At 35.4% G+C, this 13,821-nt stretch overlaps 2 protein-coding genes across 2 annotated transcripts; both read right to left on the reverse strand.

Moving 5' to 3' along the window:
• Positions 1-205: 205 nt before the first annotated feature.
• On the reverse strand, positions 206-3,413 carry LOC147500034 (putative WRKY transcription factor 74). Its single transcript, XM_086561750.1, has 3 exons — positions 2,143-3,413; positions 1,937-2,062; positions 206-782 (listed from the first exon to the last, which is right to left on the reverse strand). Exons 1-3 carry the CDS (start codon positions 2,922-2,924, stop codon positions 638-640), a joined length of 1,053 nt encoding a protein of 350 aa, XP_086417876.1. The 5' UTR covers positions 2,925-3,413; the 3' UTR covers positions 206-637.
• A 6,954-nt stretch (positions 3,414-10,367) lies between these two features.
• Positions 10,368-12,395, reverse strand: LOC147500035 (uncharacterized). The gene is made up of 4 exons (XM_086559246.1): positions 12,223-12,395; positions 11,979-12,140; positions 11,752-11,865; positions 10,368-10,536 (listed from the first exon to the last, which is right to left on the reverse strand). Exons 1-4 carry the CDS (start codon positions 12,314-12,316, stop codon positions 10,481-10,483), a joined length of 426 nt encoding a protein of 141 aa, XP_086415372.1. The 5' UTR covers positions 12,317-12,395; the 3' UTR covers positions 10,368-10,480.
• Positions 12,396-13,821: the final 1,426 nt, after the last annotated feature.

The following is a 13,821-nucleotide window of genomic DNA, read 5'->3' on the forward strand; positions in this document are numbered from 1 at the left end:
AAATACCGTACAGAAGAAGATTATCCATCAACATACACTTTAACTTGGACAAATTGTCTCTAAACTACAGTGCGATGTTCTGGGTAAATCTAGTGTGACTCAGTTCGTCAGTTGCCACTGTTCAACTAGTTATGACAGGAAACTGAAGTAAAGCCCGGATGATTACTCAAACATGCTAAACATCGTAGCGACTCAAGTTGACAACTGAAGGAAAAATGTAAATTCTTAACCAACATCAAGCGCTATGCTGTTAAAATAATTCCTGAAAACCAAACTCTCCTACAAAATATGGACAATATGCTTTGTATGTAAGTTACACAGTGCAACACTGAAACAAATCAGACTAATTCTAATAGAATAAGTTTTACATTTAATGAACTTTTGGATGAAAATTAGCTTCTCTCTGTTATTGCACCTGTCACCTGCTTGGCTGCCTGAAGCAACCCAAATGATCTGGAAAGCCCTCCCCCATGCACGTACATGGGACCCCTCCATACTTGGAATCTCAAGCCCAGATAATGCACATGTACAGGAGCAATTTACATCCAATCTCAGTCATATAGTTGCGTACTTGCATTGATGGAAAAAAAACACCAGAGCTCTTCGAGTGAGTCAATAACCTGTTCATGCATGGCATCTACATCTTCGCAGATTGAGAAATCATCCTAGAATGGTTGTGTTCGCCTTCATAGGTAACAATGAGCATCGACGGCTCATCCAAGCACCTCTCGACATGCTTCCTCGCTGGGCAACCTCTCATGCTGCTACATTTATAGTATCCCCTGTGCATAGAATCAGGAGTTTTCTCAGTTAACTTGTGAATAATAAAAATCCACGCATGGGCAATGTAACAATTTGATATAAAAGAACCGAAATGCATGGAAATACATCAAAATTGTGTGCAGAGGACACTATGAAGGTATGGTTAACTACGAAAGACAGCTAAAACAACATTCTGCTGGGTTTGGTTGAATTCCAAAAATGGAGAATGAATCTAATATATTTCTGCTTCCTATTAGTGGGACTCTTTTCTTCAGATATTGTCCATGCTTGCAAGTATGCAGTTAAAGGCTTGGAATAGCAGTGGTCACTAAAAGTAGCTTTGCATCTGCTCTAGTCAATTTTCGATCAGAAGGTAGGTTTGCATCTTTTGGATTAGCTAATTGTATGTGGAATTGTGGATAAGAAAACTACTCTTGATTCATAAAAATCAATTATTAACTAGTCGTCATACTCATTAGTACTTGTTACATAATCCACTGCTCCAAGAGACAATAAATTAGTGGACAGGGCAGCAAGAATGTATAAAAAAAGAATAATGTTGATGCATACTCCTTAATCCCTCTCTCAATCCCCACATATATAAGAAACACATTTCATACGATCAAAACTAGGCACCTTGATAAATCGAAGACAGGACCTAGACATCCCTGTTCTCATCATCTTGAAAGATGATCTGCATGTAATCTAACAAAAAATGGTGCTAAGTTCAGAAACCTACGTTTGTCAGGGCGAGGAGCTAGACTTTCCAACTGGTTTTTCTGAAGGTAGGGCTTTTTGCTATACCGGTTAACACGCATTCATGTCCACTAAAAGCAATCTCTAACCTTCTTTATAATAAGGATAGAGATTTTCAAAATTGGGAATAAGTACCAACTCCTGCTCGAGACATCAATAAAAGATAATGAAACAGAAGCAAATAAACACACGAAGGCCCAGAATGAACGAAAAAAATAACATTGGAGGGTCATTCTTTAACTAGGAAAAAACTAAACTATCATGATTTCCATTCAGAGGCAATTAGAAAAATAAAGACCAACTGCTATATACGGCCTAAAAATCCATAAAAATGACAATACAGCTGCTATGCTACTAAACATGACAATATGTATACCAACGTGATAGAATTGACGTGTTTCTAATAATATAGATATACCTAGGGTGCGGAGAGCCCTTGATTGGCTTCTGTCCGTACTTTCTCCATGAATACTCATCAGGTGGTATATCAGCAACCTTGTTACTAATAGCTGGCACCTTAATTGATCTCTTCACTCTTAGTTTCCTACATAAACACAATAGCAGTTAGCAAATAAATATAGGTAAGAGCAATAAACTAACATAAAGAATGATATGAAATTAAACCTTCTCTTTGAGCAATGGCATTTACCACTACTTCCACATTTGACATTTCCATCTGGTCCCCTAACAGAACACCTCCTTTTGTGCATTTGTTGAGAACTTGATGACTGTGGTGCACCAATCAACTGGAAAGAGTTGCTACTCAAGTTAGCCACACTACTGTCCATGCTCAAAGATGAGATGAAAGATCTAGTGGACGACATGGTAGGCGTGCAACTCGGACTATCAAACTTAGAGCTTATGCTACTATTGCTCCTTAAATACATCATTTCAGCTTGGAATTTCATCTGCTGCTGCTGCTGCTGTTGAAATTGTAATCTATTTTGCTGTTGTTGTTGGAATATTTGATATGGAGTTAAAGGAGGATGTTGTTGAGTGAGGTTGAAAGAACTTTTAGAAACAGACCCCCTATCTAATACCGAGCTTTCGAGGAATTTTTTTGAAGTAAGCTGCATAGTAGTCTTAGCTGTTGAATTCAGATCTATATATGGTTTCTCAAGAAGTTGAAGAGTCTGGGTTGAAAAACCCTTTAAAGTAGTTGGGCTGTCTAAGAAGATATTTTGAGGCAAGGAAGATTGAAAGTGATCATTTTTCAATTTTCTCACTCTTCCATGACCAGAATTAGTACTAAGAAGAGACACAACTTTCTTAAACTTAAACACAGTATTCCCAGTTTCCATCATTAAGTTTCTATACTGAGTCTGATCCAAGTGTTTAGATAAGAGACTAACAACTCTATAGCAGCTCTCAACAGCTGCTTTGTTAGCTTCTTCAACCTCTTCCATGACTCCTTCAATTCACACCCCAAATACTCAAAAACTCCAAAACATACTCATACATTCAAACACTCATTTTCAGGGGAAAAAAAACAAATGCCCAGAATCCCATATGCGACTTAGACTTAGTGAGAAAACTCCAAGTTTTCAGGTTCAATATATGGATTTTTTCCAACTAAGGATAACAAACAAAAACTACAAAAAAAGGTGGTAAAAAATCAGAAAACTCCAAAAACTAGCCCTACACAACCGAAAAATACAAACTCTCTTGATGATTGGTCAAAAAATTGAACTAAAGAGAATACATGTCAAGCCATTAAAAAAGAAAAGTAACAACCCAGTTGGAATTAAGTATTTAAAGAGCAATTTGATAAGATAATTTTAGAATAAAAAATGTAGAAAAACAGTAAATCTTGTTGGATTTATTATTAGAGACCGTAAAGTCCAAGATTCTTTGTTTGTTTATAGTACAGTACTACAGTGAAGAATTTGATCTCCATCAAACACAGTAGTAGTAGTAGTAGTAGTACAGTACTCAAAACAGTGAAAACACTTAAAACAGTCTAGTCAGAGAAGGTGGGGTCCGCATGTAATAATAATTAGATGCTGCCCACGAAATCCTTTGATATTTCGTTAAAGGAAAACAAGCAAGCAGCCGTCACTGTCGTCTAGATTCCCTCGTCAAAGAGTATAGTCAGAGTATAGAGATTCTCATTTCCTCAATCATGAAAATTGCAGCTTTTGATATTTATTATTGCACTTTTTTTCTCAACTTGTGTCGTTAAAAGGTCCACCAGATCATATCGAGGAGAATCTAAGATAGAGAGCTCTACTTTGCTAATTAGCTAATAGTTTTATGACACGTGTAAAGAAATGGGATAGTGAGAACTCGTGCTTCAAGGCTGTTACCAATTATAGACACTAAAGCGTAAAGAGTAGTCTGGTGTCGTTGACGAGGAAGTGATAAGTTGATGACTGCTGTAGTTGCAAAATCTGTGGACTAGTTTTTCCATTCTCTGTAGTCTGTATATATGTTTGCCAAAGTGAGAACAGTACTTTGAAAACAAACAGTAATTCCTAGCATTATCTCTTGCTAACCTACTACAATGACACCCTTGGGCCTTGGATTCGGCCTATGGGTTATTAACTCATCACGCAGTTTCGGTTTTCAGAAACAACTACAGTGCAAACTGATGGTGATCCAAAAAGGTGATTTAATCGGGCAGTCATCAAATTGCATTAGGTAGCCTCCGGCCCAAGCCCAACAACTAAGTCCAACAACAATAGCCCAATATACCCTCCACCTCAATGCATACCGGCTACCATTTTTTTCAAACTTTTTGTAGCTGGTATCATCTCTTTCACGAGATTGAACTCAAAAAAAAAAAAAAACTTCGAGTTTTCTATCGTGTTCATACTTCGAGTGTTGAGTTGTGAATCAACAATGGGAATTGAAGTTGGCGATTTCACCCAATTCGAGTCGTGTCCCGTTTGAGTATATACTCAAACTTAATTGGGTTGATTAAACTTGATTAGGTTGATTAAATTTGATTGGGTAGAAGATTGAGTTGATTAAACTTGATTGGGGTGGAAGATTGGGTTGATTAAACTTGATGATTTTAAACTTGATTTTTTTTTTGAGTTTGGGTGGAAGTTTGGGCTGATTAAACTTGAGTTCGAGTTTGCCCAAGCTTGATGAAATTATTTTCGAGTTTGGATTGATTAAGTGGAAGTTGATTTTTAAAATGAACATCGTGAGTTCGTGACAAACAAACCAAATTTTTTAAGTCCAAACGACCGCATATATCGCCTTCAAGAGAGTCCCCTAAACGAATTCGTCATGTTGTCCACGGAGATCGCCCAAATGACCCCGCCATATTGTCTAGCAAAAAACTAAGAGTTTTGTCTCAAATGACACGCGCAGACCACTTGAGTGTACACTCAAACTACACGGTGAAGTCGTTTGAGTGTACGCTCAAACTACACGGTGAGGTCGTTTGAGTATACACTTAAACGACTTGAAAGATTCGTTATGGCAAGACCGGTTGGATTGGTTGTTGGGCCTTAGCTTTGATGGCAAACTTGTAATATGGCAAATTTGTAATTTTTTTTTAGGTTGTCCAATGCCCACTACAGGACCCTCCGAAAATCCGATAGATTAACAATGCTGCACTAGCACTATAGTCTATACTCTAGTAGATCCATCATACCACCATTTTGATGTACTTTTGAGAGAAAATAATTGCTATGAATTTAAGAACAAGATTCTTGTAGAAATTTGAAGCAATTTCTAATTTGCACCGCCTACAAATATTGCACAAAGAAAAGGGTGGACATCAAACATTTTGTGGTTATGTAGTTATTTGCGGTGGATGTAGACTCATGCTAGTCATGTACTAAACACAAGAAAATAAAATCGAAGAAATATTTGTTGTGACGAGTCCAGGGTCTTACCCTACTTCGAAATACTACCTGTGTTCACATTTGTAGCCATTAACTTTACATTCATTGGTATCCGAAAAAAACACTTGACACACACAAATACACAATACACACGTTAAGAGCATTTTTAATGTAGACCTCAAAAACAAAAAAAAAAAATTTATCAAACCAAACACCAAACTAAACAAACACCAAACTATGCTGCTTTGGATAACCAAACAATCACCAAACATCTTTAGCCCAAACATTAAAGATTCAACACCAAATTTACGCTACTTTAGATAAACCGCGCCAGAATAGCCAACGCAGCCTTCGAAACACCCTGCTAAAAAACTCACAGTTTAGCCTAAAGCCCATGTTGTTTTGAAGTTGATGTTGCTTTCTGAAAACCACGCCAAAAAAGCCCACAACAACCCATATGCCCACGCAACCGTACGTCTTATTGAACACCGCGTCGTACGTTTGATACAACATCAAACCAAACACCAAATAGGAGTCGGTTTGGTATTTAGTTTGGTGTTTTTTTTATTTGGTCTCACCACTAAAGACGGTCACCAAATTTTCAAAAATTTGGTATCTAGTCTTCAATTGGTGGTACCATTAAAAATGCTCTAAGCATGCATCTCCAAGTGAATTAACAAATCAACAAGTCACAAAGTGCATAACAACAACCAAACTCCCTACCAGATTGTTCCAAAGCCCATCAGGTTATGTTATATGAGCCTATATATATATATATATATATATATATATATATATATATATATATATATATATATATATATATATATATATATATATTGAGATGTGTTTAGTGGATAAGATTCTTTTGTTTTTGCTATGGATGTGCAAAGCATGCACATACACTTATGCTAGTATATATAGTCATTCTCTAAAAAGTAACTCCTTAAGTTAACTAGCTTAAAATAAGTATGTAGGTAAAATTTCACTTATAAAATGAATTCAAATCTAATTTTTTGTAGTTACGAATCACTCACCATAAAGATCACCTCCACAAGATTTTAGCTCATTTGAAAACCTCTAACATAGACAAAAATTGTTGTAATTTTTAAAAAGAAATCTAACGGTCTAGAAATGTCGAGTTTCTACAATAATATTTTGCCAATGTTGGAGGTTTCCAAATAAACTGGAAATTTAAGGAGATTATCTTTATAGTGAGTATATCATATCCACAAAATAGTGGGGGTATTTATTTTCTAGGTGAAGTTTTACCTACGTACTTATTTTATTTAGAAAATGACTATATATACTTGCATAAGTGTATGTGCTTTAATTTGCACATCCATAGCAAAAGCAAAAGAATCTTATCCCACTATACACCCAAAAAGCATGCATTCCAAAATTAATTTGCTATGATCTATTTGAAGAGTGTTTAACTTGCACATAAATAAGTAAACAAACATTGATGACAAATATTAGGAGATGTGCACAAAAACAATTTAGTAAACCTGAAGAGTTTTTAGGTTACTTGTTCTGAAAAAGTAAATATTAAAATTATTAAACTATATGTAAGATACAATTGAAAGTTGAAGGCAATATATTCAAATTACAAATTGTTGTATTGCAAAAGTATACCTTATTTAAGTTGAACTCTTGAATATTTTAGATATAATCGGTACCATAAAATCCAACTGCTCAAGCAATATTGTAAGACTCCAAATTATTTTTCTATTATTTCGTAACAATATTTAGTATTTCGGAATTTGATATTTATTGGTCAACGGGCTAGTAAATGTGGGCTTGACTTTTTTTATAGAAAAAGAAAAGAGGGAAAATTAGTATTTTGATTTTTGTGTAGAGATTTTTTTAATTATTTGGAAAGTTTTCAAAATATATATTAATATAAAGGTATGTAATAAATATAGTACTTATAATAGAGAAAAATATTCCATAGTTAGGAATAGAGATATTTGGTAAAATAGGAAGTTTCTAAAATGATAATCATAATATAAATTCTTTAGCATGGAATGGTTTATCATAAATTTAGGATTTTTAAGAAAAATAAGTTTTGCTTAGAACTAGACAAGTTAACTAAAACAAAGAAGAACGGAGACACGGATTGTGCATCTTTTAGCTGGCTCGGAATCAATTTTCTTTAATTTTCTATATACTCTGTTTCTGCGATATGAGAGGTGAGTAGTTTAGTTTTTTTTTTTTTCTATTTCACGTCTATACAGAGATAACTTTACTGTCAAAGTTTTCCGCTCAGTTTTTGTTCTGTTTTTGCTCTGTTGTTATGTTTCTCATCTTGTCGAATTGATAAACTGTTAAAGGTTAGCATATATTGTTTCGTTGAACTTTGAAACTCAAGTGAATTGTTGAACCTTATGGGCTGTTAATGGCGGCGCGATCCCAAGAATCGTCTTATTTTCTTTGTTTGAATTTTTTTTGTGGTTTGAACTTTTATTGTTGTGGTATGGTTGAATAATATTTGGTTGTTGTTGTTGTAAAGTGTTGGGTATATGAATTGATGTTTGGATAGGCGTTAATGGCGTCGAGACAGAGTTTTGTGAGGAGTGAGGATTTTTGGGTTTTGATTATACCCAAAGGTTTGGTTTTGATGGGGATCAAAATCCAACCGTTTGGTGGTGGTTGGGGATTGGCAGAGGTGCTATTGGGAGCTTGAAGAAGTGGTTAATGGCGGTCGAGATCGAGTTTGGATGTGAGGGGAATCGAGTTTTGAGGGTATGGAAATGTTGGGTTTTTCTGGGGGTTCAAAACCGAACTGCTTTCGGTTAGATTTGGAGTGGTGGCGAGTGGAAACTCATGGTGGCTGGTGGTGGAGGAGAGCGGCTGGTGAGGTAAGGGAGACGACCTGTTAGCTTGGTTGGGCTTGGGCTTGGGCCGGAACTAAGTTAGTTTTCTTTGGGCCAGTTTCATATTAGTTGTTTTGGGCTAGTTTCTATTATTTTTGTGTTGGGCCGAAACCTATTAGTTGTTCTTGGGCCAATTTTATGTTTTTATGTTTTTATGTGGGCTGGTCCATATGACTTAAAATGGGTCGAGGTGAGTTTTTAGTTGTTTAGACTTTTGGACCTTGGTTTTGGGGTTTTGTTTTGTTTAATTGGGTTAGGACCATGGGTTGAACTGTTTAAAACATACGGATTTACGTTAGGACCTGTTTGGATGAACACCGGTTTGGGACTATTGGGCTTGACCTGTTGACCAGTCAACCCTTTGATTGTTGACCGTTAACCTTATTTGCTTTTTATATGTATTAAATTGTATTGACTAATCAAATGGTAGAATGTTGTGCAAGTCTGTATAAACTGGTTTGTTATTATCTAAGAAAGATTTGACGTTGATATTGTGCAATTTCTGACACATGACGAGATTGAAATTTAATTAGGAGACATGATATTCCTAAAACGCTATAAAAATGTTATGCGGTACGTTTGGAGTAATGGTGACATTATGTAATATGTTGAAATTGTTGTTCTGTTAACTGATATAATATGTTATGATGTATATTAAATGTAATATTTTTTTTAGAAATAAATATAAACGCTCTATTATTATATCTGTGAGATGCTACTATGAGGTGGTATAATATTTGTAGATATTTTCCAAGGGATTGTGGTTTAGTGCAATAATTTAATTGGCACGTGAAAGAATGAAAGTTGTTATGAGATGTATTGAGATATTTCTAGATATTGCGGCTTAGTGCAATAATTTATTTGACATGCACTGATGCACTTGATCAAGTGAAATAGTTATGAGATAAAAATGTATGATACTTGAATAAATTACGTAATGAAAATCCTATAACTTAGCTAACACAACTCATGTGATTTGGCCATTGTGTTAGGCGTATGTGATATGATTGGCCCTTGTATAGGGTGTATGAGATGTTGATTGACCCATGTGTAGGGCAATCGTAGCCGAATAGTGGCTTGATTTTCTCGTTCTCAAAATTAGAACGAGACGCGCGATATTTTATACCGAATAGTGGCAATACCCACGTAATGACGTTCGTGTGAGGGTTACCTGGTATGCGGTATCCCGCTTAGGGTAATTATGCACGGAGTAGTTCATTACGTGAGGGGAGGCATGTGGATATACATGTTCGGCGTTGGGGAGCGATTATGGTAGCCAGGGAAACTATGTAAGACATAGAAACAACGTGATTCTAGATACACTTAAAGAAACTCTAAACAATAATTGTGATGATATATCCAAGTGTACGTTAAATCTATAATAAATGATTTATTGTAAGTTATGTTGCATTCACGATGGTTTTGCAGAAGGGTGGATTGAATTGATTATTTATGTATGTGTGACCCACTCTGTGATTAAGCTTACACCAGTGTAAGTATAGAGTAAGTTTTAGTTTTGTTATTTTATTATTAGATGCAATTGATTTAGTACGGTTTGAAGCTAAGGTGTCTCTGTGGAGGAATTAAACGCTTTATTATTATTGAATTGGAAGCTAAGGCGCCTCAGTGGAGGAACTACCTGTCTTAATTATTGTAATTAAGAATGTTGTATTAGTTGTTTGAAGATATGGTGCCTCGATGGAGGAACTAACTGCTTTATGGATTGTGTATATATATATATATGTATAAGTATATTTTATATTTTAGGGCTACTCATACTAGCATTGTTTATAATGTTGACCCGATTTGCATGTTTGCTTATCGGATGTGTTCATAAAATGAACCTAATTGATAAGTTTTGACAGGATTAGTATTGAAGAAGGTTGGTTGCTGCTTGTGGTTTGCGCTAGTGTCTCATTACAGGATATGTTTTGTTTTCCCTTGAGGTGCAATATATTTTAATTTAGACAATGTTTTTTTTGTATTTTCAGTTGTAATTATAATTAAAGAGTTGTTGAAAGGAAATTTTGTAACTTAACCATATTTGTGGATTTTTGTAATGAAGAGGACTTTTGTTTATTATCCTAAATTTTTTTATGGGTTTTGAGAAGTTGAGAGTGCATCACACCTCAAAAATCGAATAGTCGGAAACAAATATTGTTATTTCCGATTTTGTCAAAATTCTCAGAATTTGCTTTATGCTTTATAGTTCCAAGCACACCAATAACTGCAGGAACAACTTGTGCCAAAGCAAATTGCACTTGGGCTTCATGTGAATCCCTTGGATCAAATGACATAGCTAGTACATTTCTTTTGAGAAGGTACGCTCCCCAGCTGGCAACCTGAGAATACATTTTAAACATAGTGAGTTTTAAGAAAGAAAAAGATAACATAGGGATGATGGGAAATGAAACTATAGATTGTGCCAAGCGTCCTAGGTTAAATATATAAATGTAAACATAAACTTTGAACAGGCAAAAGATATTTGAAAAATATCAACATACCCCACAACCAGTGTCTAAAGCAGTTCTAATAGTCCCATTTTTAATATGGATCACAGAAGCGAGTTGATCAATGTATTTGTCTGCACCTTGAGGAAACTGTGTTCCTCCACCTGGGAAACGGAATGCGTTGCCTCGTATTGGATCCAATTATGGACAGCCTTCTCAACAGTCAAGCTCTTATAAGGAGCATTGACAAATGGTACAAAATCACGACTTTTAGGCCACGGGAATGGGGTCACATACCCCTTGGGAGCAGGTATAAGGCAGTGCAGTTTATCTTTTTGCGGTGGACAGTGTCTTTCTATGTAATTCATATTCTCTCTAGGGAAAGTCATTGCCCGTCTCTGATCTTGGCAAGGTGTGTAATCGGTGTAATCAATATCACATGGCTCAAAAACTTTAGCATTTGAATCAGATTCATCAATTGCTGCCCCAGCCTCACCATTATGGTGGGTCTCAAAACTTAAATTGGGGACGATAGTGCAGTCTATTTGCTTGGTGATCACTAGAGCTATACTGTCCCCCTTTCCGGATCCACTCTTTTGCCATGCTCCCAAAATGTAAAAGAAACAGCACAAACCAACTACAATAAATAGAAACTGAACTCCGAGTTCTGTTGTCCCCAGTATCCATCTTGTTAGCCATTATAGATAGGGCTTCAAGATCATAACAAACGATTATAAGGGAATTTGCATAGTTTAATAAGGTTACTTGTTCATTGTTTTTAGTCTCTTGTTTTTATTTGAAGTTGTTACTTGGTCACTCTTTTTACTTGGTCACTCATTGTATTAAGCTATTACAGATCGAGATATCATATTAATCGTCTCATTTCATTGATTTGTTCTACTCCCTGTCCTTCCTTTTCTTGCGTGTTTCGCTTCTATCCAACCAATTAACTGAGTTGGCATCAACTAACTCCCTTATAGACATGAATACCATACGAAAAGCAAAAGCTCACTACGCCCAAAATAACTCTGCATAATATACTCTAAAACACATTAAATTAATTTTTTTATAGATTAGCTGAAATGTAAAAGCGAGAAAGAGTTGTACCTATTTTTGCAGCATTATGCAAAGGAGTAAAACCAGAATGATCCGCAATATTAGGATTAGCACCCTTTTCCAGTAGATAAACAGCAGTGCCCAAATGCCCTCCTAAAGTTGCACCTATAATAATAAACCAAATCAACAATACACCATCATGACGATTGTTGTTTTTCAGTACTCATTTCACCCGAAAATACATAGACTCAAGGTTAAGTATCATGGACCTTTGTTACCTTTGATATCAACATCAAGTTTCAAATCATTGATCAAGTACTTGCAAATATCACTGTTTCCCTCTGCAGCACCAAGATGAAGAGCCAATTCGCCTTTTGAATTTTTAATACTGGCAACTGTTGCCACTATTCTCTTTCCAACATCAAGTTCCGCAGCCAAATCTACTAAAAAAAAAATCGGTTATAAGATAATACCATAAGTTGAGAAACACAAATGTAGAGAAGTTAAGAGTGAAGTTGTTACTCTTGAGACGACATAGATTTCCATTGGAAGTAGCTTCAAGTAAGAGTTGAGCTTTTGTAGTTGTACCTAACAAATGAAAAAATAGATAAATCATAAAGCAAAAAGGAGGAGAAGTGTGAATTAAACTTCAAGAGCAGAAGAAAATATGAATTTTTTTCATTTGGTTATCTTTTACTATTGGCAAAAGAAAGTGGGAGAGAGTAGAGTGGAGATTGAGAGGGAGACGGAAAGTGAAAGAGCTCTGTGTATTTATAGTAATTAATTACACGTAATTAATATTAAGTGGGTATTTATTGTGTGCGTACAATTCAAAATGGCGTGGATTTGGTTTTTTAATTAACCACCTCATGAAATGACCGATTATCCATATTAAACAGTGTTAAACAACACTTTAATTGAAGGACAATATTGGTACTAAGAATTTACATGGGTGTAAAAAGACCAAATAGTCATTCTTAATAGTATTTAAGTGTTTGATATAATTATTCATTTGGGGGTATTATGCGTAAGAAAAATACCCGGATGAATTTAAGAGGCCACGATCATTATAAGATATGCTACTAGTATATATATATATATATAACATGGGCCTACTCGGCTACTCAATGAGAAAATGCCTAACCAATTCAAATAGTGGTGTTTGATTGCATTTATTTTTTCTAATTGTTCCGTCTAACGCAGAAGCTATCAACAACAAACTAGTTTAACCCTTTAATGGTTTGAACTTTCTACCAACAAAGTATTCAACAACTCTCTAAACAACAAACCCAATCAACAATATCAACATAAACAAGCATACAGAGACTATGTAAATAACAAATATACACAAGATGATGATTTATCGTAGTTCGGCAATATATATAATGTATCTACGTCCACACAACGAGATCAATGATTTACTAGATGAACAAGATAGAGGATTACAAGAGGAGCTCTCACTTTACTGATTAAGAATGATTTCTCACTAACACTCACAAAGAATGTTCTCTCTCAAATATCTCTTTTGTTCAAGGTTTATTTAGTTCTCTCAAGTTTCTCACAAAGAAAAACTTAGTTCCAACTATCTCACAAAGAAAAAGTTATTCATCAACAATCTCACAAAGAAATTGCTAGTGATGTCAAAACCCAAACGCGTTAGACGCAACAAAGAGATGAGACTTTTTTTTTTTGATAATCAAAGATATTAGACTTGGGAAACATAATAAGGAGGCATCTCTTATTCTCATTTCATAACTAGACTAACATGCAAAACCATAAGAGCAAGTCCAATGGGGGCTATATGGGCTGCTAAAGGAAAATATAGCACCCCAACCACAAAAATGTCATTCCAATGGGGCTGCTAAAAGGGTCTTAAATTTGGAAGGAGTCAAAAACCCAGCCAAAGTTAAGACCTTTGCTAGTAGCTTCCATAATAAGTTTCGGGAGACGGACGACATAGTTTCTGCCGTTTGTTGGTTATTTATGTACGGACGGCATAGTTTCTGCCGTCTGTCTCCCATTTTAATTAAATGGATGGACGGCAGACACTGTGCTGTTCGTACCTTCTAGACACTCAACACGATTTAGACTTAGCCAAATTCAACCAATTTTTCACTCACA

The sequence above is a fragment of the Coptis chinensis genome, chromosome 5 (genome assembly GCF_015680905.1).
Source record: "Coptis chinensis isolate HL-2020 chromosome 5, ASM1568090v1, whole genome shotgun sequence".
Classification (NCBI taxonomy): Eukaryota; Viridiplantae; Streptophyta; class Magnoliopsida; order Ranunculales; family Ranunculaceae; genus Coptis; species Coptis chinensis.

Excerpts from the sequence above, each read along its gene's own strand:
- LOC147500035 (XM_086559246.1), bottom strand. The coding sequence starts at position 12,316 with ATGATTTATCTATTTTTTCATTTGTTAGGTACAACTACAAAAGCTCAA. Across the intron at positions 12,141-12,222 it reads AAATCTATGTCGTCTCAAGA|ATTTGGCTGCGGAACTTGAT; the intron begins GTAACAACTTCA and ends TTTTTTTAGTAG. Across the intron at positions 11,866-11,978 it reads ACTTGATGTTGATATCAAAG|GTGCAACTTTAGGAGGGCAT; the intron begins GTAACAAAGGTC and ends TTATTATTATAG.
- LOC147500034 (XM_086561750.1), bottom strand. The coding sequence starts at position 2,924 with ATGGAAGAGGTTGAAGAAGCTAACAAAGCAGCTGTTGAGAGCTGCTAT. Across the intron at positions 2,063-2,142 it reads TGCCATTGCTCAAAGAGAAG|GAAACTAAGAGTGAAGAGAT; the intron begins GTTTAATTTCAT and ends GTGTTTATGTAG. Across the intron at positions 783-1,936 it reads AAGGGCTCTCCGCACCCTAG|GGGATACTATAAATGTAGCA; the intron begins GTATATCTATAT and ends TTCTATGCACAG.